Below are 20705 nucleotides of genomic sequence, written 5' to 3'. Positions count from 1 at the left end.
CATTCCACTTCTGGATTATGTTGTTGCATTTTACCTAAGAATCCCCAGCTTGACTACTGAACAAAGTTGTCCTCAACCTGAAGTCTCATTCAGACCCTGCTTAAACATACAACTGAAGTCCTTTGATTTTGAACTCCTGTGGTTTGCATTTTGCAGAGGAAGAGAACTTTTCAAGCTACAGATTCAAACGGCAGCTGAAGATGTTAATGTCATTAAATATACTGCACCCTTTCTCTTCAAATGCAACCTGTGTATAAATTTTGATGCAAAGAAAAAAAGAAAACCAAAACAAAACAATAGATATTTGAAGAAAATTTGTTTAGTAGGCTTAAAGCTCTAATCATTCTGCTGCCAAATATGTTCTGAACTGCAATAACCTCTGCTAAAGCTTTGTGGAAAAACCTAAAAAGTAGAAAAGTTCTACTTTGCAAGTGGAAAACTTGAGACTCAGAAGGGTCCTCATTTTAAAGAAAGTTGCTTTGTAGCTTTTAGTTTGACTTTAACCTCAGGCCAAAGTGGCTTTTCAGCTTGCCTTGAGAAATCTGAATCTATAGTCGATACTTCCAGCTATGGGAATGAAAGGCCTGCTTGGATTAAGTCTGACTCAATCAAAAAACATGGTGCAAGACATCCCTAATTTTTTTTTTTTTAGTATTCAAAGGAACCAATCCCTAAACTAATCCGTGAGATAATTTTCCAAGACCTACATCTTGTTCAACCAAAAGTGAATTAGAGAAAATTATGAGTGGTAACAAAAAAAAAAAGTAATTAGAACTAGCACACCTAAGAAAGTTATACCACTCACTGTAAGCTAAGCAGTGATCCCCAAAGATCAGAGACCCTGAAGTCCTCAGAATTTATTCTAGACCCTTATGAACCCATACTCTCTGACCTGTAGCTGGATACAGAGAAGAAGCGGATTTGCACACCAGCTATCGACTGGACAGCTATTTTCCACAGCCTCATGAATGGTTCCCAGAGCAGTGCTAGCCAGCCACTCACTTAAGATGTGACTCTGTATACTGGTAAAACTTACCCCTCCTCCTCCTCTTCTCCCCTCTCTCTGTGATATGCTTATTTCAAGAGGATTAATCATTTATGATCATATTAGGTTTATGATCAGTCAAAGCCACTCTCAACTGGCCCAACATGCTGACCAGACCAACCCATTTAGATAAATTCCTGGGCCATGCATGCAAAAGTCCTTTTTTTCCTCCCTGCATTATTACAAATGTTAGTCATTCTGCAAAATTAGGGCAACTCTCTCATTCTCCAACATCTTCTCATGGATGTTTCATTACCTGCAGAAATTCAACAGAGCTTGTCAAATTTTGTACCTCCGAGCATCACACCTCCCATGCTATCTCCCTTCTCAGTCACTGCAGTCCATGCCACAGGCACCAGACTGGGTGCCATCTTTGCTTGAAGCCTCTCTTTACATCCTCACATGCAACCTGTCCTTAAGTCCAGCAGATTGCTTCTCTGAAATCTGGTTTTCTCTATTAACCCATTCAGCTAAAACTGTTGCATAAACTTTCACTGTCTAACATCTCCACTTTAAAAGGATCCTTCTGTTCTGATAGGTAAATTTAGTCTCCCAATCATACCTGTGGCCACAATGCTCTTTTTGCCAATCTTCTCAGACCCCACATAAAGCAGGACCCAGACTATCAGTCTTTAGTATGTCACACATACGTAGATGGGTTTTCTATCAAAGCTTTTCCCAGTCTATCAATGCTTTTGCAGCAGAAGGAGGGATACAGCCCTCCCTTGAACAGCCCAAAGCACCAGCTTCCAGCACCCGGTTGTTTCACAAATCAGCATCTTTAGGCTTTCTTCCATATTATCTCCCAAGCCTCAGCGCAACACACCATAATCACAGACATACACTTATGGTTTCCTTAAGGCTCATCTGTGGGACAACAACTATATAAATAACTCAACAGAAGTTTGATGGTTGGTGTGTAGAGACCCCAGTCTACCAGATATCCCTCTGCCACTTTGCTAACTCCTAGTCCCCACTCTGTCCATGATCTTGTACATCAATCTCATTTTCTATGAACAGAGCTTACACTGGACCAACCTGAAGCCCTAAACCAAACAGGAATACTGGCAAAGTACTAACAGGAGGCACACGTTAGGCAAGTTCAGTTCTTCCACAGCTCCAGCCTGAAGCATTTCATGGTCTACATTTCCTGAGTCTCTTTGATCAAAGGGATTGTTAAGGTGCTCTTGAACTCCAATGCCTTCTAGATAAACCATGTGTCTACAGTAAAGCTGGAGCCATCTCCACAAGCCATATTTACCTGGGCATTTGTACAACTTCCTTGCCTGAGCGATGTCTCCCTGACTCAGGCGAATACGCTGACCAATAGTTGGCCGGACCCCGTTATCATCACGACGGGGAAGGATGGTGTCGAGGAAAACCCCTCTAAAGGGAAGAACAGAGAGACAAAGAGCAGTGAAGTAGGGAAAGTGACACGATGCACAGAAAGTCATCCTGGCAGGCCTCCCACACCATCCCCTTGACCATATATCCCATGCTAACAAGCAAGAGTAATGCAGATTGTGATAACTGCATGTCTTGAGGTGGTCTTCGCGCTATAGCAGATAGCTTCCAAATGTACAGACAAGTCTGCCAAGCCAGTAAATTCCTCTTTTGATATATCAAAATTGCTGCTGCCTCTGTTTGAGTATAGACACATTCCTTGCCATAAATCAGAAAAGGCAATGAAATATTCTTGCAGAAGTTTCATGGCACATCTGGCTCAGCTGGAGCACAGATTGGACACTGAAGCCAAAGGAGCAGAGAGAAGGGGAGTTTGTTCAGCAGCAGATGGGGTTGGGCTGGCAGTGACTGCGGTTGCCACAGACAAGAGAAAAAGATCAAATGCTCTACCTCTGTTCTCCATGAGTTTCCAAGCCAGTAACTCCACTTGTCTCTGCCTCTTTTTCCTCACTACTGCTTCTTCCATGTGGTACTTCATACTCAGGAGCTCTCTACTGCACTTCTGATCTCAGTCCAGTAAAGGATTTAAGCTCGGGCCTCTCTTCCATCAAAATGTAAAGTCCGAGCATCCAAGCAAGAGCTTGCACACAAGAGAGACCCCAAGGCATCATTAGGATGGCAGAGCTAAAGTGGGAGGGAGGAATCGGAAATCTGGACTCCAGGTTGGTAAAGTCCAAACTCTCGTGGCCAGGCTGTCCAGTCCACAGGAACCATTTCTTCACTGCACCCCTGAATGCCTAACAGGCTTGGAGGTGCCAAGGCTAACAGTGAGCTTGAAACTTCAGCATCAGATCAGTGAGGCAGACTTCTCTGTCTGAAGGACAGGATACAATTGTCCGTAGAGTCCGATGGGAAATCAGGGCAGAAGCAATAATTTTAGTGCTGCCTAGTCCTGATACAAGAGTCTTCAAGTATGGGTTAAGCTCTAAGCACACAAGTAATTCTGTTCATGGGGCTGCTCAGCTGCACAAGAGCCTTGGGAAGGAGTTTGAGAGGGTTTTTTTGTATTGGTTTAATTTTAAATAAATACGGCAAGCAGAGTATTTGGATCACAGCTGTCCAGAGCTGCAGCCAATGTTCTTGAACAGAAAATATCATTCTATTAAACATATTTTGTGGAAGAAAATTCTTTTGTAAATATTCAAACTGAAGGAAGAAATAAAGGGGAAGGAATTTAATCTGTTTTTTTTTCACTGGTAGGAAAATTCCTGATCAGCACTAAAATCAGTGCTTACAAGCTCTGAGGTGAGCCCATCAAATTTTGATTGACAAATTCAGGCTGGCATTCTACATGCCAGCTGCATGCCTCAGGCTGAATTTATTTAAGTTTATGTATCGAAAATAAATCCTCCAATTCCAGAAACACCATGAACAGAGAAACAGGTTGGTTTGCTCACAGTAACTTTTCAAGCCACCTCAGGAGTTCTCAGAAGAACTCAGCATTTGGCAGGGACATACTTCTGTGGCCAGTGAAATGCTTTCTGCAGATCTCCAGGCTCAACCAGGGAAGAATGACAAAGTTTAATAGAGAAACCACCACTTGCACACTCAAACTTTTGATTCTTTTTCCCATTCCAGCCCTCACGACTGCGTACTCACAGCCCTCAGCCTCCTGCACATCGCACACACCTAGGGTATTGCTCACACAACGCAAACAACCCACAGCTTCAAATTACCTTGTGATCCCTTTATTACCTGCCAAACACATTTTCTTCCAGAAGGCTGTACCCTAGGTTGAGCCAGTAAGATTTCTGGTTTTGCTTTTTCCACCAACTGAATTTTGTGCTTCCTTCACATGCATTGCTGAACACGACTCCAAATTAGGAGGCAGTAAGTATAGTTCCTCTCATTTTACAATCAAAGGAACCGAGAACAATTGAGAGTCTTTCTGGCCTAAACCACACAGGTCCCAGCAGCCCCATGCTGTCCACTCAAACCCCACCTGCTTAACAACACTTTATGATGTTAAGTTGCACATTTGGTGAGCAACTCTAAGAGCACCAATACTTTGGCTCACAAATTAATGAACACCAAGCAGACATCATTAAACAGAGCAGCTCAGGCACTCCTAACATCACAACCATTCTTGAATAAGATACCAAATCTCTTCTCCCAGAGGTAGGAAAAGAACTCAGGAATCCTGGATGCCCCATTCCCTTGCTGTCCAGGCACGGGGCAGAGCATGCATTAGCTGCCCAATGCAGTGGTAAGTCAATCACAACAACCCACCATTGCTACTAGCTAAGAACAACAGAGTTTAAGCAGAGATGCTCTCAAGAGTCATTAGCACCTGCATAGTACCCTGAATGTGTAAAGTATTACGTAAACATTACAAAATTGGGGCCAGTTCTGTTTAATATCTTTATCAATGATCTGGACGAAGGGATCGAGTGCACCCTCAGTAAGTTTGCAGATAACACCAAGTTGTGTGGGAGTGTTGATCTGCTTGAGGGGAGGAAGGCTCTGCAGAGGGACCTGGACAGGCTGGATTGATGGGCCGAGGTCAATTGTATGGGGTTCAACAAGGCCAAGTGCAAGGTCCTGCACCTGGGCCACAACAACCCCATGCAACGCTACAGGCTTGGGGAAGAGTGGCTGGAAAGCTGCCTGGCAGAGAAGGACCTGGGGGTGTTGGTTGACAGCCGGCTGAATATGAGCCAGCAGTGTGCCCAGGCAGCCAAGAAAGCCAATGGCATCCTGGCTTGTATCAAAAATAGCGTGGCCAGCAGGACTAGGGAAGTGATCGTGCCCCTGTACTCGGCACTGGTGAGGCCGCACCTCGAATACTGTGTTCAGTTTTGGGCCCCTCACTACAAGAGAGACACTGAGGTGCTGGAGCGTGTCCAGAGAAGGGCAACGAAGCTGGTGAAGGGTCTAGAGCACGAGTCTTATGAGGAGTGGCTGAGGGAACTGGGGTTGTTTAGTCTGGAGAAAAGGAGGCTGAGGGGAGACCTTATCGCTCTCTACAACCACCTGAAAGGAGGTTGTAGAGAGGTGGGGGTCGGTCTCTTCTCCCAGGTAACAAGTGATAGGACAAGAGGAAATGGCCTCAAGTTGCGCCAGGGGAGGTTTAGACTGGATATTAGGAAATGTTACTTCACCGAGAGGGTTATCAAGCATTGGAACAGGCTGCCCAGGGAAGTGGTTGAGTCGCCATCCCTGGAGGTATTTAAAAGACATTTGGATGAGGTGCTTAGGGACATGGTGTAGTGGTGGTCTTGGTAGTGTTAGGTTTACGGTTGGACTCGATGATCTTAAAGGTCTTTTCCAACCTATACGATTCTGTGATTCTGTGAAATTATCAACCAATCTTGAGAAATGCTGAATATTCACCATCCCATCTGAGGGCAATAGATACAGGTGCTTTAAACACCACTCAAGGAAGCAGATGTTCAAGGCAGGTTAAGCACTCAGCTGCAGGTAGCTATATTTTGTCCCAACTCTGTATTTATATCCCCATCTGCAGAGGAGAGACAACATAACCCTACTTCACATAGTAAAACCTGTGGAGGATGGAAGTGCCATGTGTATCCTGCCACGTCTTGTGCAGGATTAAGGATGGCATGTTGCCAATACATCAAGAAGATACCCCTTGACATGCAGGCAGTGCTACCTGCATCCTGATTCAAACGGGAGCTTTGCAGAGGTCATGTTTTGTAACTCCAGGCTGTGCTGCCATGTCTACTAGCAAGAGGCTTAGTGAATTAAGGTAACCCACTATATGCTTAGGGCTCCATGGAGACTTAAACTTTCTTATTGCTAAGCTGCCATTTATGGGTCTTGACAGGAGTAAAAGAAATTGTTTAATGAGACAGCAATATTCAATTTAATTTGCTGCCATGTCTGTAAGGAATGCACAAGGAAATAAAAGCCTGCAGCCATACTCTGCAGAACAGGCAACTTTCTGACATAGACAAGAACAGAAGTTCCCATGGTGAAAACTTGTTACTGCTGTCATTACAGCCTCTTGTGCTATACTCCTATTCCTATTAGCCACAGACGCAAACGAGAAACATGTTTTGCTGTGAACTGAAAATGAGCAGTGACTCTTGCAGCAATTTTCAAAAGCACCACTGGAAACAATTTCCACTGCTAGGACTCATTGTGTCTCAGAAAAAACTGTCCCTTTCTGTTCTAGGTACAAAGTTTAGAATAAAAAGGGCCTAGGATCTGCAGCAGCATTTGACCATGGCAAACACCATACGATTTGCTATCATCAATATTCACAGGAGTCATAAACAAGGTTGTGCTAAGTGCCATGTAAGAGTTGCTTCAAGACACTGAGTCACAGACACGGCTCTGTGTCCTTCACCTCCTCCTCACGCCCTATCTCCACTGGTGGGGTGCTCAGACTGCCTTTTTCCTATGTGGACTTTTTGGTGTATGCGAATGTATTAACACACCCCCTACAGCTCTTCCCTTAGCAGTTTCACGCAGGGGCTATCTCCCATTCCTAGCCACTGATCTTAATGAAATGTGCTGGAACTTAATATCTTCACGGGCTCTATGCTTTTATCAGTTTTGGTTGCAATTGGCCAGCAGCCACAAACCTCAGTAAGGTGGGAAGGAGACGTGCATACGCTCACAAATCTCTACTGATTGGCCAAAGTCAGGATCGTTCCCTTAGGGGAGCAGATACCAAGACAGGTCTTGGTAAAGTAAAAGCCTGTTCCCAGCGCTGCCTATTTACGATGAGAGCACAATCAGCCCACAGAGGCACTTAGTGCTCAGTTCAATTACTGCACAAAGACTGCTGCTGGGGTGAGGGTGGGTCACAGAGACAAAGGACTTAAAGAAAACAGACTTAAAAATCCTATTAAGCACCAATTTAAATTTAGAAGGACTCTTGCCATTTTTATCCCTTTTTGGCCCAGCAGTGTTCTGAAGGACCCTGGTTTTCAAGAGACACAGACTCAAAGGCATCCACAATATAAATGGCGGTAATAACTTAATCCCGCTTTTGTGCAAGACAATTCTAACCATTTAGAGTCTAGCAAATGCTGGAAGGGTCCAGCAGATGCCTCAAGGGAAGAAAAATTGTTTGCTTTGGGTATCTGATCCAAAGAAATCTCTGAATGCTGCAAAGCACCCTTGCCCAGCCACCATCTCCCCCTGCCAGAACAAGCAGCATTTCAGCAAGTTTGATAATTTTCCCCTGGTTGTTGTGAAGTTTCAGAAACAAAAGCACAGAACAATAGGCTTGGCAGTTCCATATAACTGGGGAGTAAGAAAATTTAAAAAGCCCCAAAGGCATATTTAATTTTTGCAACAAAAAGTTCTCAAGAGGGTGAATATTGGCGCTCTGCCTCCCATCCCCTTTACTCATGGTATGTAGTGAAGGAAAGCTCTTGGGAAGGAGCAGTAGTGGGATTTATGGAAAAAACTTCAAATAATGCAGCAAAATGGAGCTGGTCATCCAGTAGCTCTCATTTCAAATCCAGGACATAAATAGCCATGCTCATTTCACCTCTCTATCCAGTAGAGCTGTCTGATTACAAAATGGGCTCCATCTGGAGGGATGAGATGGGACTCAAGGGCAAACAGCCTACAGAGAAATTGGCCAGTTAGTTGGGACAGGAACAGGACTGAAAACTTCTCCATGAAGAACCCAGTCACACAGAATCACAGAGCTGCAGAGGCCATGACCTAAAGCACATGCATAAATGGTTAAAAAAATAGCCAAGCAATTAAATATCATGATCTAGAGTTTAAATTCTCCCTTGGCAAAGTTGCTAGGGATTCAGAAGGCAATATTGTGACTCCAAAGCATGAGCTGGACAAGCAAGAGATTCAAAGGTGGTTTTAGCATTACCCCCTTGAAGGTGGGCAGATACATACACACATACATACATGCTGTCTGGGAAGGTTGCAAAACATGCTAACATGGCTTTGGAAGGTCTCTGAGATTATCAGCACCAGGTGAATATAGTGGGGAGGGGAAAACAGGAGTCCACCATACTTCTCTTCACCCACCTTGCTTTTTCAAATATTTTCCAAGCTTTGCAATGCAGCAGAGCTCACTGCAACTGCCACATCTCTGCAATAGATCACAGGTCTCCTTCTAGGCTCCATGTATCCCACAGAGCTAATCACAACTACTGAAAATAGTCCTAAGGACATGTAACCTTGGATTATCACCTGGAGAATGTGTTCCTAGCATAGTGCATGATGCTGTCAAAGTCATAGGTCTCTCCCAGCGAGTTCACTTCCCCAGCTTCCATCTTTAAAAAGTTGTACTCCTGACCTGTGATGCCAAACACAAAGGGGAAAAAACAAATCACTTAAAAAAAAAAAAAAAAAAAAGCCTTCCACCTCTGGGTACCTAGAATGAAAGGGATATACTCCTACGTTCCAACAATTCCAGCTGGACATCCAAAAGCTCTATTCGTCCCTTATTCTAGGCAAGAACTAGCATATTTCTTCTTCTCCATCCCAGCTCACAGACCATTAGGGTTTTCCACAAATCCGGCAAGAAAGGTGTCCACCCACCCAAAAGCCAGGTGGAATAACCTGAAGTGCTATTTTACCTTGCTGTATGTTCTCTCTGATGATCGTGACATGCTGGTCCCTGTCAGGCCGTGTGTGCTCATGCCAGAAACCCACCACATGACCCAGCTCATGAGCCACAATACCAAACTTGTCACAGTTCTTCCCGATGGATATAGCCTGAGGGCCTCCTCCTCGGCGACCCACGTATGAGCAGCATCTGGAAAAGAAAACCCACAAACCCATGCAGCACATCAATGAATTGGGGAAGCCTGAGACATAGCAACAGGAGATGGTACCTGGCAGGGTCCAGGACAGGCCAGCAGTTGCATACACTATAGGTACTTACATGTATGCGTATGTATGAAGAAAACACGTAAGTGCATATCTATAAAAATGCATATAGACACTTAAGTGTTATCCCAGGAAAAAGAATCCAGAAAGGCTTAGCACCTTCTTCTGCACAAATACTAAATTATCCTGGCAAACCTTACAGGGAGTAAGGATGGATCTCTGCGACAGATTCCCCAATGTAGCCATTGGTTTATTCTGACCAGAGCTAGACTTACAAAGCCATCTAGCAATGAAAAGGATGTTTGCAACACAGGTAGCTGCAGGGAATGCGTGTATCACTTACCCACATGTTCTGTACGTGAACACAATGAAACTCTCTTCATCAGTTCTCTCCACAAATGTCACACAAGTGTGCTTCTCCCAGTGCCTCATCGCTTGCTTAAAGATAGCTCTTTGGGTTCCTGAAAAAGAAATGCAAGAACAGCAAACAGTGAAGGCCTGGCTTTAAGGAAAATCTCTAATGGACTTCATCTGGATAGGGGAACAGTCAACCTTTCCAACAGTCAATCTTATACCTGTAGACACCTCTAGGAATCTGGGACACACTTCCTACTATAGCGCTAACTCACTGTATCATACTTTTCTCTCCTTCTGTTTGATGAACTAATTGCTCTAATTAAACAGGTAGCAAACTTGGTTAAGCACATCAATACTTCTGCATATGAGAAATGTCACCTCAATCGGTAGAGGTCATTCCGGCAGAGCTGCTGGGTGTCCTGATCTGCGCACCAGCTACTCGGTGGTGTGCCAAATTTGCTCTCATGCTGCAACACAGCATGACCACACACAGCTTTCAAGACCCAGGAATCTCATGAGTGCTACAGATGCTCCTCAAACCTGAGGCAAAACTGTCACCAGGTATTTAAAGTCAGAAGCAAAAACTATATAGGAGCTAGAGGCAGTCTCAGGGCAGTGTAAGAAGGTATAGAGATACACTGCTGCTCTGTGCTTGAACTGAGGGACAGCTCAGGACTTGCACAGACACCTGAGAAGTAGGGTATTATGCCTGTTGCACACTAGCAAGACGACAGGCCGCAGGACCTTCCCTCCCCAGGGAGCAGGGTATCTCCAGTGGCCACTCAGCAGCATCCCGAACAGTCACACAGACAGCTGGGAAGCGATGCCCCAGAGCAGCACCTGGCCAGGAGGCCTCCCTACGCTGCCCTTCCAGCACTGCCTCTGCGCTCAGAGCTGCAGAGCAAGCTGCCACTCTCAAGAGGGACTAGAGAGGGGGGAAAGGCCAGAAGTACATCAGAAAGGCACAGGGAATACAGACAGGAGCTTCAGGGTGGGATTAAGCTGAGGCAAAACACCAAGCTGAATGCAAGAGAGAACTGTGCTATGGTGAGAGCTGCTTCTTACACAGTCACCCAAATGGAAGGATGGCGTTACCTACGCTGGACTGGTTAGGGCAGTGGGACACACATAACATAGAGAAGACTTTCTCATCAGACCCTGAGGGATGGGGATGGCTCTTCTCTGACAAATGTAGGGGGACAGTTGTTGCTAGCAGGCTACTCAATATCCTGCCAGGTTGCATGAGCCCCTCCGTTTGTAGGAGGTGAACAGACCCTTCTACTGGGGCTTCTCAGACTCCTGGCAGCAGTGTGGGTGCCAGTATGAGACAGGGTCTGGGTGAACTTGTTAAAGAGGTCTCGAGGATCACCCCAAACTGGCAGGAGGGGCAGGACTGGGGAGGCAAACCCACACTGTACAGGAGTGGTTCCGAAACTGCCCTTTTGCTGCCGGGGCAAAGTACATCACAGGACCTGAAGGGAGTACGTTCTGTTGGATCTAAGTGGGAGATGGTGGAGGCAGCCTGGGGGAGACAGGAAGGAGCTGGCTCCAGTGAGGCACAGAGCATGTCATCCATGAGTCAAGGAAACCTGTCCCATAGGGAACCACTGAGCTACAGAGAGGTGGCATCGGAGCAAGTTTTCTGTCTGCTTCACATGAGACTTGCAAGAGATCTGCTGCACCCCAACAGACACCTTAGTTTGGACAGTGCCCCGGAGATGCTATAAAGATCCTAAAAAGGATACTCTGGAGAGCTCCTCATGCACCATGGGACCCAGCTCACTGTTCCTCTCCCTCACACAGCTAGAGGAGACCCTGAAGTTTGGTGCCCAGAAAACAGCAGGTCAGGAAGCAGAGTGCACAGGGAAAGTTCTCCGAGTGAGGATTCAGAAAGCAACCCATTGTACTTCTGCTCCTGCTCTTCCAACAGCAGAGAGGACCCCTTTCTGGAAACACAGGGTATGAGTGCAGCTCACAAATGCTGGCCCCTGAAGCAATCAAGAAAAGTGACCAAGTCACCCAATTATTTCTTGGACTCCAAGAGAAGAACCTTCTCACTGCACACTTCAGTCTCGGGCTTCCACAGTGCACAATTCCTTGTGCAACCAACCACATTCCCACCCTGCCTCAGAAGAGAGGCTCCCAAGGACCTGAGTCATTTGTGGGAAAACTCTGCTCCCGAGATCTCCCACACATTTTGAGACACTCACCCCTGAGCAAACAGGGAGCAACTTTTTCACTACTGACCAGTGAAATTTCCTCCGATCACATAGGGGATGACCCCCCCTGGCCAGATCCTCTCAGCCCTGGATGTGGTTGCCCTGCGCACTCTGGGAGAGGAGTGTGTATCCATCCCAGACTCATCTTTATATTCCTTCCTCTTCGGTCTCCTCGCAAGCGTTGTGTTCTGCCTGCCGTCTGCAAGACAGAGTGGCAACACTATTTAAATCCTCTTTAGTTCCACGTGCAGCTCTCAGGTAATACCCTGGAGCTTCAGAAAAAGAAAAAGAGAAAAAGCAAGATGTTAATCCAAACCAGAAGCCATAGCCAGATTTGCCAGTGATTTGTCTGGGACTTAGAGACAGTTAATCTGCAGCAACCTGGCCCTCCTTGCCTTGGAGCCTCTCTATGCACTACGCCAAACCTATTCTCCCAGAAAATTATAAAGGGACCCCCCTGCCCGCCCCGTCTCTAGCTACCCACTCTCTCCAACAGCAACTTCATAGATGGGGACACAGTACTTCAACAAGGGGAATGGGAGGAGGGAGGTCAAACAAGCCCAGATGTTACTGTATATTCTCAACCTGCCCTAGTCATCCAGATCTGCAGAGAAAAGTTTGTTCTGGCAGGGCTAGCTTCACAAAAACAACAACTACTCATTCGAGTTGGCCTTGGAAGAAGAGGACAGGCCCCTTAGACTGAAACCTATAGTAAAGGTTGAAAATTATTGTATGAAAGTGTTTGTTCTCACATGCTAGGTCTTGGGTGGTTTGGAAACATATACAGATCGGACAGTCTCTGCTGGAGGAGGGATGCTCAGGATGGAAACGCTGAGGCATTCTATACCTAGCACAAATCTCCATCCATGTTGAATCTTGTCATTTTAATGAAAAGGAGCAAAAATACAAAAGGGAAAACAGAACACGTGTCTCATTTCTTGCTAAAAAGGCAGAGGAGCCCTGGCTGAGTGGTGCTCAGGGCTGGCCATAAAACCTGCCTGAGGATTCATACAGGCTTCTAGGCAGGACCTGTACCTTGCCCGGCATCTGCGCTGCTGCAGCTCTGCTCAGATACTGGTTACACCTACACGAGTTGCACTTTTAATGTTGTGTGGGTCTGATCCAGCAGAAAATATCCTCCATTCAGAGCTTCCTGGCTGTTCACCCCCTATTTGCTGTGCCATGGGTCACCCTGAACCTCAAAGCAGCCTTAGTCCAGCTGGGCTTTACTAGCATGTGTAAGGACTGTGTAGACACCATTTCTTAGATAAGCTGCCTGTATTGCACAGCCAACCCATCAGCTGGACTTGGGCAAGGGAATAACAGAGTGCAGGGGTTGCTACACCCGCAGAGAGTGCCGGCCTAAAGGGCACTCTCTCCTCACCTCGAGAGGCAGCACTGCTGGCGGTGGCTCCTCAGTGCTGGTGGGCCTCTCTGAAGCTCCAAGAGGAGGGATCTAAGCTCCAGGTGTGGTGTTGTGATTCGTATGGAAATCAGCAAGACCAGCTACAGCTTTGCTTCCCAAGTCAGGGTTATGAAAAAGCACAAGCCCCACTGAGACCTTCCTCCAGTGACTAGAGGGGCTGCTGAGAGCCTCTTCCCCCATTCCCCCCTCCAGCAGCAGCACGAGTAAGCAAACCACTACTGTCAAGGCTGAGGGGATCAAAACGAATGGAAGGAAATTGAGGCACTGCAGGGGGATGGAAGGAATGAACTTCAAACCCTCCCTCCTGCTTCACCATGTCCAGCCCTTCCCGCTGGAGGCCTTGCTCTGAGCTGCAGGACAAAGACGGGAATTTGCCTTTTGTTCCTCTTCCTCCTGAGCACTTCCCTGGCATGCTGCCTGCACCCAGCATTTCAGAAGCTGCCCCATCCCCAAACCAGCTGCTGGACGCTGGAAGGCAGATGCTGTGAGGTTGGGGGTTCCCACAATGAAATAAGAGCTGCCCTCCCCTTCTTTGCGTACACCTTTTCCACAGAGGTACTGGCTGGGGCATTAGAAGGGCCACAGCTGGAAGAAGGGAGAGGGTCTCGAGACACAAGTAATCTTGTAGATACCTGTCTCCCAGTCACAAACTGCTCCTAGGGCTGCCCAAAATCTCTGTGAATTTGCACACAGACAGCTCCTGCTAGCAAAGCCAAGTGAGGAGTCATCTGCCCCATGTTCTCCTGTGCCTGGTGCAGTAGGAGCTCTGCACAGAGGACCCTGGGTCCACACTTCTGTGCCACCAATACTTCCATTCCTCGCCAGCAACGCACCTTCTTGGGCAAATTCTCCACACCAGTCCTGCAACAGCTCTTGACTGCTCCTAATTCTTGCTAAAATTTTCTGCCTTTAACAACTTAATTTGCAGTGGGTCCTTGGAGAGGCCTGACACACCTTCCTAGCAGGGACTTGGGGAAAGCAGGCAGCAGATGCCGCATCACCAAGGGACAGAAGAAATCCGGACAGCAAGCTTGAAGAAGCACTGCTTACAGTCACTGCCAAGTTGCATGTATGGAGAGGGTTTCTTCAGTGAAAGATAAAGCCACGCAGCCTTTCTAATGCTTAGTCTACCTGGACATAACCTCTCTTACTGACTAGTACTATTGCTAATCCTGGGACAACCAAGATCCTTTCTAAAATCCCCCCCTCCCTCCACGATGAACGACACTCAGAGGTTTCCATACGCTAGCCGTGGGCGGGAGACTCCTTAGCTGCCCACAGCCCGGACAGCACTCTGCATCTGCAATGTGCCATGAAGCAGCCCCTGCTGCTCTCTGAAACTCACTCAGGGGTCTCCCAGCCTCATCTGGCCAGCAGAGACAGCCCAGCTTTATGCCAACAGCAGCACTGGCCTACCTCTAGGTGGAAACAGGCAGAGAGAAGCACCAAGATAGCTTTGTAAGCAGAAGCACCTTCCTCAAGTGCTCTTGCCCACTGCCCCACTGCTTCAGGCCTGCCAGCAGCTCAGGAGACACGAGCAACTCCAACGAGGGAATACAGCACTAGGCTACGGATACAGCAGCCATGAGTGCGAACATCTCCCCATGGACTGACCCGCTGCCTGGTCTTTCTGCCTCAGTGCCTCCATTTATAAGGGGGAAACAGTAGTCCCTCCTGCACACAGTGGGTTGCAATCATCTTGTACAGAGCAGGGCAATCCTGTGGAAATGCCCGAAGATCGGAGGTCTGGACTGATCCTGTATACAATACCTTACCTACATGAGTGGGAGAAGCCAACTGCAAAACTTGGCCTGGGTGATAGCCCTGCTTCAGGGGAACAGAAGCTTAAACTGGTTTAGCTGAAACATCCCTACAACAGCAAGGAGCAGCCAGCTAGCATTACCCTCTCTGCCTTGGAGTAAAATGGTTTTGCTGTCCTGGTGACAGTCACAGCTACCTGTATGTATTGCGACTGGCTGGGATGGAGTTAACTTTCCTCATAGCAGCCCGTAAGGTACTATGTTTTGGATTAGTGGCTAAAACACTGTTGATAACACATCAATGTTCAGGCTATTGCTGAACAGCGCTTGCACAGCGTCAACGCTTTCTTCTTCTCACTCTGCTGAGCCCTCTCCACTCTCCAGGCGAGCAGACGTGGGATAGGCCAAGAAGCTGGGAGAAGATGCACCTGGGACAGCTGACCCAAATCGGCCAAATGGATATCCCATACTGTATGTCATCATGCCCAGCAATTAAAACCTGTGGGGTTTTGTCCTCCAAGGTAGCCATTGCTCAGAAACTGGCTGGCCATCAGACTGCTTGTGGGTGGGGGTGCGCAATTGCCTTTATATCACTTGGTTTTGGTTTTTTCCCCTCTTTCCTTCACTTATTAAACTACCTTTATCTCAACCAATGAGTTTTCTCACTTTTGGTCTTTCTGCTCTCTCACCTATCTTGCTGGAGGAGGGCAATAGTGACCAAGCAGCTGTGTGGGTGCTTGGCTGCCGGCCACAGTTGACCCACCACACTATACAAGGCAAAGCCACCCTTGCAGAGAGTCCCCCAACAGCAACAAATGCAGATGCCTGGGCAAGGCTGGTCTCCTAGGCACGGAGGCACACACAAGTACACAGGACAAAAAGTGGTTTTACAGGGGATAAAAAAGTAAATAAAAGATACCCAAAGGTCTGGGTGGGGTACCACATTACCCTTTTTAACTGCTTTGTTACTACGATCGGTTGAAGTGGCGTTCTCACTTGACACAAGAGACTGTTCTCCCAGGCCTCCTGCAAAGGAAAAAGAGCAGACACACATCTCCTGGTGAGTAGGCTGGCAGAGCTCTGACACGAGAAGGACAGCAGCTGTCAGTGATGCCATTTGTGGGTCTGCAGCCACAGAAGCCGGCTGCTTTCCCTGTACAAGGAACCAAGGCTAAGAGCCTGATAAAGCTGGGCTCTTTTCCTGGATTTGTTCCTAGCTTACAGTGACACCTTGCAACTAATTACCATCCTGTGCCTTAGTTTCTCCATATACCGAATAGGTAGAAAGTCTCTTCTAGGGAAGGCTAGTTCCATGGAGATTTACTGAGAATAGGAGCTATACTATTGCTACTATCCTCCTTGTAAGTACCACTATTAAATCTCAAATTAAAAAAGGTACACCATCAAAGCAAAGAATGACCTACATTCAGACCAATAAGCTCTATCAACTCTTATACGTCTGGCCTGAATTCAGCTTCACCTGAAAAATAAAAGTCGTTCTCCGTGATGCTAATACCCAGTGGCTACCAAAGCAGGAGGAACTGTGTGACGTTAGCTCCTGGGTATTTCTTGTGCCTCATCCAGCACCAGCTACCCCTCCCTTTTGGAACAGCACTGCCAGGCACACCGAGGTCCTCAGCTTGGCCACAGAGGTGGCTCCCTCCAGCTCAGGCACGAAAACAAAGCTGGTTGGTCCCACTCTGAGTGCCTCCCTGCCTGGCTTTCCTGTTTCCTCCCTGGAAAACTGACTCATGATGTTCCCATGATGTGTGAGACACCAGCATGCTGGAGGAGGGACTTGACTGCTTGATGTCACAGCTATTGGCACAGAAACCACAGCAGTTCCACGGCACCTTCGTACCAGTGCTGTGCCTAACCCTCTCCTTTTCTCCAGACAGCGCTGCTGCTTCCTCTCCCTACCAGTGTGCTACAGCAGAGCATTGCTGGCAGCAGGGCGCAGGGGCTGCAGAGGTGACTCCACCACGTTAGGCTGTCCAGCACACCAAGAGGGCTGGGGGGGGGCAGTGCATCCAGAATCATCTACCATAAGATGAAGACTCAGGGAGAGATCCTAGCTCCCCAAAAAAGTCACATTGCTAGGGAATGGAGATAGAGACCCCTGTCTATAGCCCCTACTGGTCTTTTGACCATTAAGGTACCATAATATTTAGCAATAGCCCAATACTTGATTTTAGTTTTTCTGATGCGTGACATAGAAATAGGATCTTCCCTCAATACTGGATCCATTCTGCCACAGAAAAAGATTTAAAATGTCACCCAGTGTCAGAAACTGATTTAAAACAAACAATAACTTATTCACACTTCTGTTTCAGAGGACTTCAGAATAGTTCTGCTCACTATAAAGGAAAATACCAACTGTACAAACTCACCTGTGCTGCAGGAAGCAAATTGAGATCTCCTTCCCTTACACAATGTTACCACTAAAGTCTGATTTCTATAAGCGTCGTTACGTCCATCCTGGTACCTACAATCCTAAAGTCTACAGACAACCCTCCCATGAGCAGCACATAAGAGAGAATCACAACCAGGTAACACAGGAGAAGGACTGAGTTCCACTTCATATTCACCTGGCTACTGGGCTAGCAAGGTGCCAGACACAGTGAAGTTCTGAATGCTCACAGGCAGTTCATGGACAACTGCTTTAACTAAAGCAGTTTTTAGAGCACTGGAAAGACCTTGAATTACACATCTTCTGTCTCAATTTTGTAACTAACTTCCCCAATACTAGCCAGCAAAACAAAAAAAAAAACTAAAAACAAAAAAAACCCCACCCAACCCCAAAACTCAAAAAGGCTAAATATTTCAAAATGGGTAAAGAAGCAGAGGTATTTTCACAATATTGTTTTTCTGTGGTGTTTTTCAGTTTCTTAAAAATGTCTAAGTGAATAAGAAGTTCAGAGCGCTTAACAATTTTGCACCCTACTACAAAATCTACCCGGGGATGTGCTGATTGTCCCATCAAGGGGGGCAGGGGGAAAGGATGGAATATCCAATGTGAGATGCACCAAACTGTGTACCTCAAAGCCTCTAAAGGCTTGTTTAGATGTCTCTTGCCCATGTGCAAAAAAATACATATGAATTTCTAAAAATCAGCATCTGGACATTTCAATAGGTGCAAATCTTCACAGTTTAAACCAGAGTTCTACAAGGAAGGGGTTTGGGACATTTCACACTGTTTCAGCGTACCTGCTCCAGCCTCTCGCTACATTGATAACCTGAGCTATGTCAAATGCAGTCTTCCAGGAAGCATTTAAAGTTCCTGGGATAGCTTTCAAATTTTGGCCATCTCTTAAATGCAGGTTGACCAACAATCATACAGTCTTGAGATTTGAATTCTATGTAGTACTAGCAGCTGCTGAGTGTGGGGAGGGAGGGAGGAAGGGAGGGAGCACTAGAAGATCATTCGGCAGCAAGATGACCTTCAGGACAGGGACAGTAGAAGAAAAATGCAGTGAAAGGGACAGAAAAATGGTTGGAAAATGGGGGAGGGGGAATAGAGAAGAACAAGGGTCTTCTTTCTATAGCTGTCTGTCTTCCAGGTTTCCTGGGCTTCCCATTTTGCAAGGTCCAACTTGGGAACACCACAGAAGCCAGAGAGCAACTATACAGGGTATAGAAACCTGGGCAGCAAGCCACTGAACAGTCATAGACCCAACATGGAAAACCAACCCAGCAACTCTTTGGCAGGAAAGCTCTCCATGGTGACTATAGTAGGAGGGAGAACTCAAAAACAGTGCCTAGGGTGAGAAAGTACAACCCATGAGACAGCAACATGTGTAAAAGATAAATAAAATGTGCTTTGGGACTACATTCACAGCCTTAAGAAGGTGGTGCTGATACCACCGCTGTTTGTCGCCCTCCCTCCTTCCCCATCTTGTTATCGTGGTTCCCCTGTGAGCAGAAGGGAGGCTGAATGAGCTGATCTGTGCAGAGGTATTAGCAAGAGCAAGTTTCTACAGCTTTGGTGGCACAGTAAAGCAGGAATAGCGTGATCAACCACCATATGCAGAAAGGGAGATACTGTTAGTCATACAGCACTGCTGGATGCCGTGTGGACGCTTCAAGAGAGATGTCCCACTTTCAAGAGAGCTGGACATCTTCCAGCCCCTGAACCAGTCTTGCTTTGCCAGCTGGAAAACTCTTCCTTTTGCTCTGGAGCTGGCTTCTTGCAAACCCTTCTCCAGCCCCTCCAAGGGGGCAAGGACAGGGGGAAAGGTACATTTCTGACACCTTGGAGGAGGGCTGAGAGGATGGTATCAAATTCTACCTCTCCAACATTATACTACTATAACTAATTAGAATATCAGGAAAGGGATGATGAAAGACAGCAATAAAATGAACCAGAGGAAAGTAAAATACTCAGACTCTCAGCTGACTATAGGTTAAAGCTTCCTGGTCCAAGAGACGCACTAAATCAGGGGATTGTCTCCCAAAGGAAGTGCCATAATTTAACAGGGCTTGACTGGACAAAAGCCACTAGATGTGTGAACAGGAACAAGCCTGATTCAACAAGATGGATTGCTCTGAACTCTATCGCTCTTTTCCAGTCTCAATGTCCCATCCTAAGATTTCCCTTTGTTTTCTTTCATGCCCGGACCTCGTCACTTCCTTAAGCCCAAGCTCAACAAAAGTTCCTCTTCTCAGTTAAATTTTACATCCCCAGGACTTCCCACCCCCCCCCAAAGTATGCTCTTCTTCGCACAATATCCCATGCCATTTAAAGGAAACCCCAACCAGCCATTCACCACCAGAATTATTAAGGCATGTGGTCTTTGCTGAAGCAAAGGATAATTTTGTATTTCTAAATAAATGCAGCTTGCTTCCAGTCACAAACAGATTGCTTCTTAATTGAACTTGGGAGGTGAATTATATGGTGAATTAGGAAAAGAGAACAACTCTGCATTTAGTGAATTGTTCCCCTAAGAGGGAACTGTATGGGATTGAATTGCAAATGATGGCACCAAACCCTACAGCCGGGCCCCCTCTCCTGCACCCAAGCTGCTGACCTCTGCTGTGCTGCAGTGTCATTTGCGCAGACTGCTTTTCCAGGCTGCGAGCACATTCTTTCCCAGAGATCAGTGCAAGCCTTGGTTTCTTATGCAAAGGAGATGTTTGAATAAACTAGTGTGACTAATGAAATCTACAACATCTTTGCATATTTTGTCTCATTGTAGCCGATGAAAGGGGAGAGCACTACACAAAGGCCAGATATGGGTGTGAAGATATACTGGATATTTTCAAACACAGCTAACCCCACTAGCACAGACAGGGAGCACCCATACCCTTCTCTCCCGCAAGGGTGTTTTTGAATGATACATGAGAATTTTGGAAGATCCTGTTCCGATTCACTTGAGCTTTTAGACATTTCATATCCTTATGATACCTAAATATATCCCAAAGATTAAAGTGATTTGACAGACATTTAGTCTCCTCTTCTGATTATTCCAAAGAGAAGGCTAATGCATGATCCTAGCAAAACAAAGATAAGTAACTGGTGTGCCATAATCAATAAAAAAGGAAGCCAAGAAATGCACCTTGCATCTGGAAGCAGCTGCACATAGGTTGCAGGCAATATGCAGGTCCTGTTGCCCCATCAACACGTTCCTGAAGTTGTACCTCTCTGCTGGACTATT

The 20705-nt window shown here is 46.6% G+C and overlaps 1 protein-coding gene across 1 annotated transcript in view; it reads right to left on the bottom strand.

Moving 5' to 3' along the window:
* Positions 1 to 20705, bottom strand: part of TLL2 (tolloid like 2) — a 65145-nt gene that overhangs the window by 28177 nt on the left and 16263 nt on the right. The window contains exons 3-8 of the mRNA XM_075506599.1: positions 16000 to 16077; positions 11894 to 12064; positions 9633 to 9750; positions 9037 to 9215; positions 8648 to 8753; positions 2307 to 2431 (exon numbers count right to left, since the gene is read on the bottom strand). Of these exons, the coding sequence (XP_075362714.1) occupies positions 2307 to 2431; positions 8648 to 8753; positions 9037 to 9215; positions 9633 to 9750; positions 11894 to 12064; positions 16000 to 16077 (777 nt within the window). The remainder of the gene's footprint in view (positions 1 to 2306; positions 2432 to 8647; positions 8754 to 9036; positions 9216 to 9632; positions 9751 to 11893; positions 12065 to 15999; positions 16078 to 20705) is intronic.

Source organism: Mycteria americana, chromosome 6 (assembly GCF_035582795.1).
Source record: "Mycteria americana isolate JAX WOST 10 ecotype Jacksonville Zoo and Gardens chromosome 6, USCA_MyAme_1.0, whole genome shotgun sequence".
Taxonomy (NCBI): Eukaryota; Metazoa; Chordata; class Aves; order Ciconiiformes; family Ciconiidae; genus Mycteria; species Mycteria americana.
This window is presented reverse-complemented; position numbering and strand designations above follow the sequence as displayed.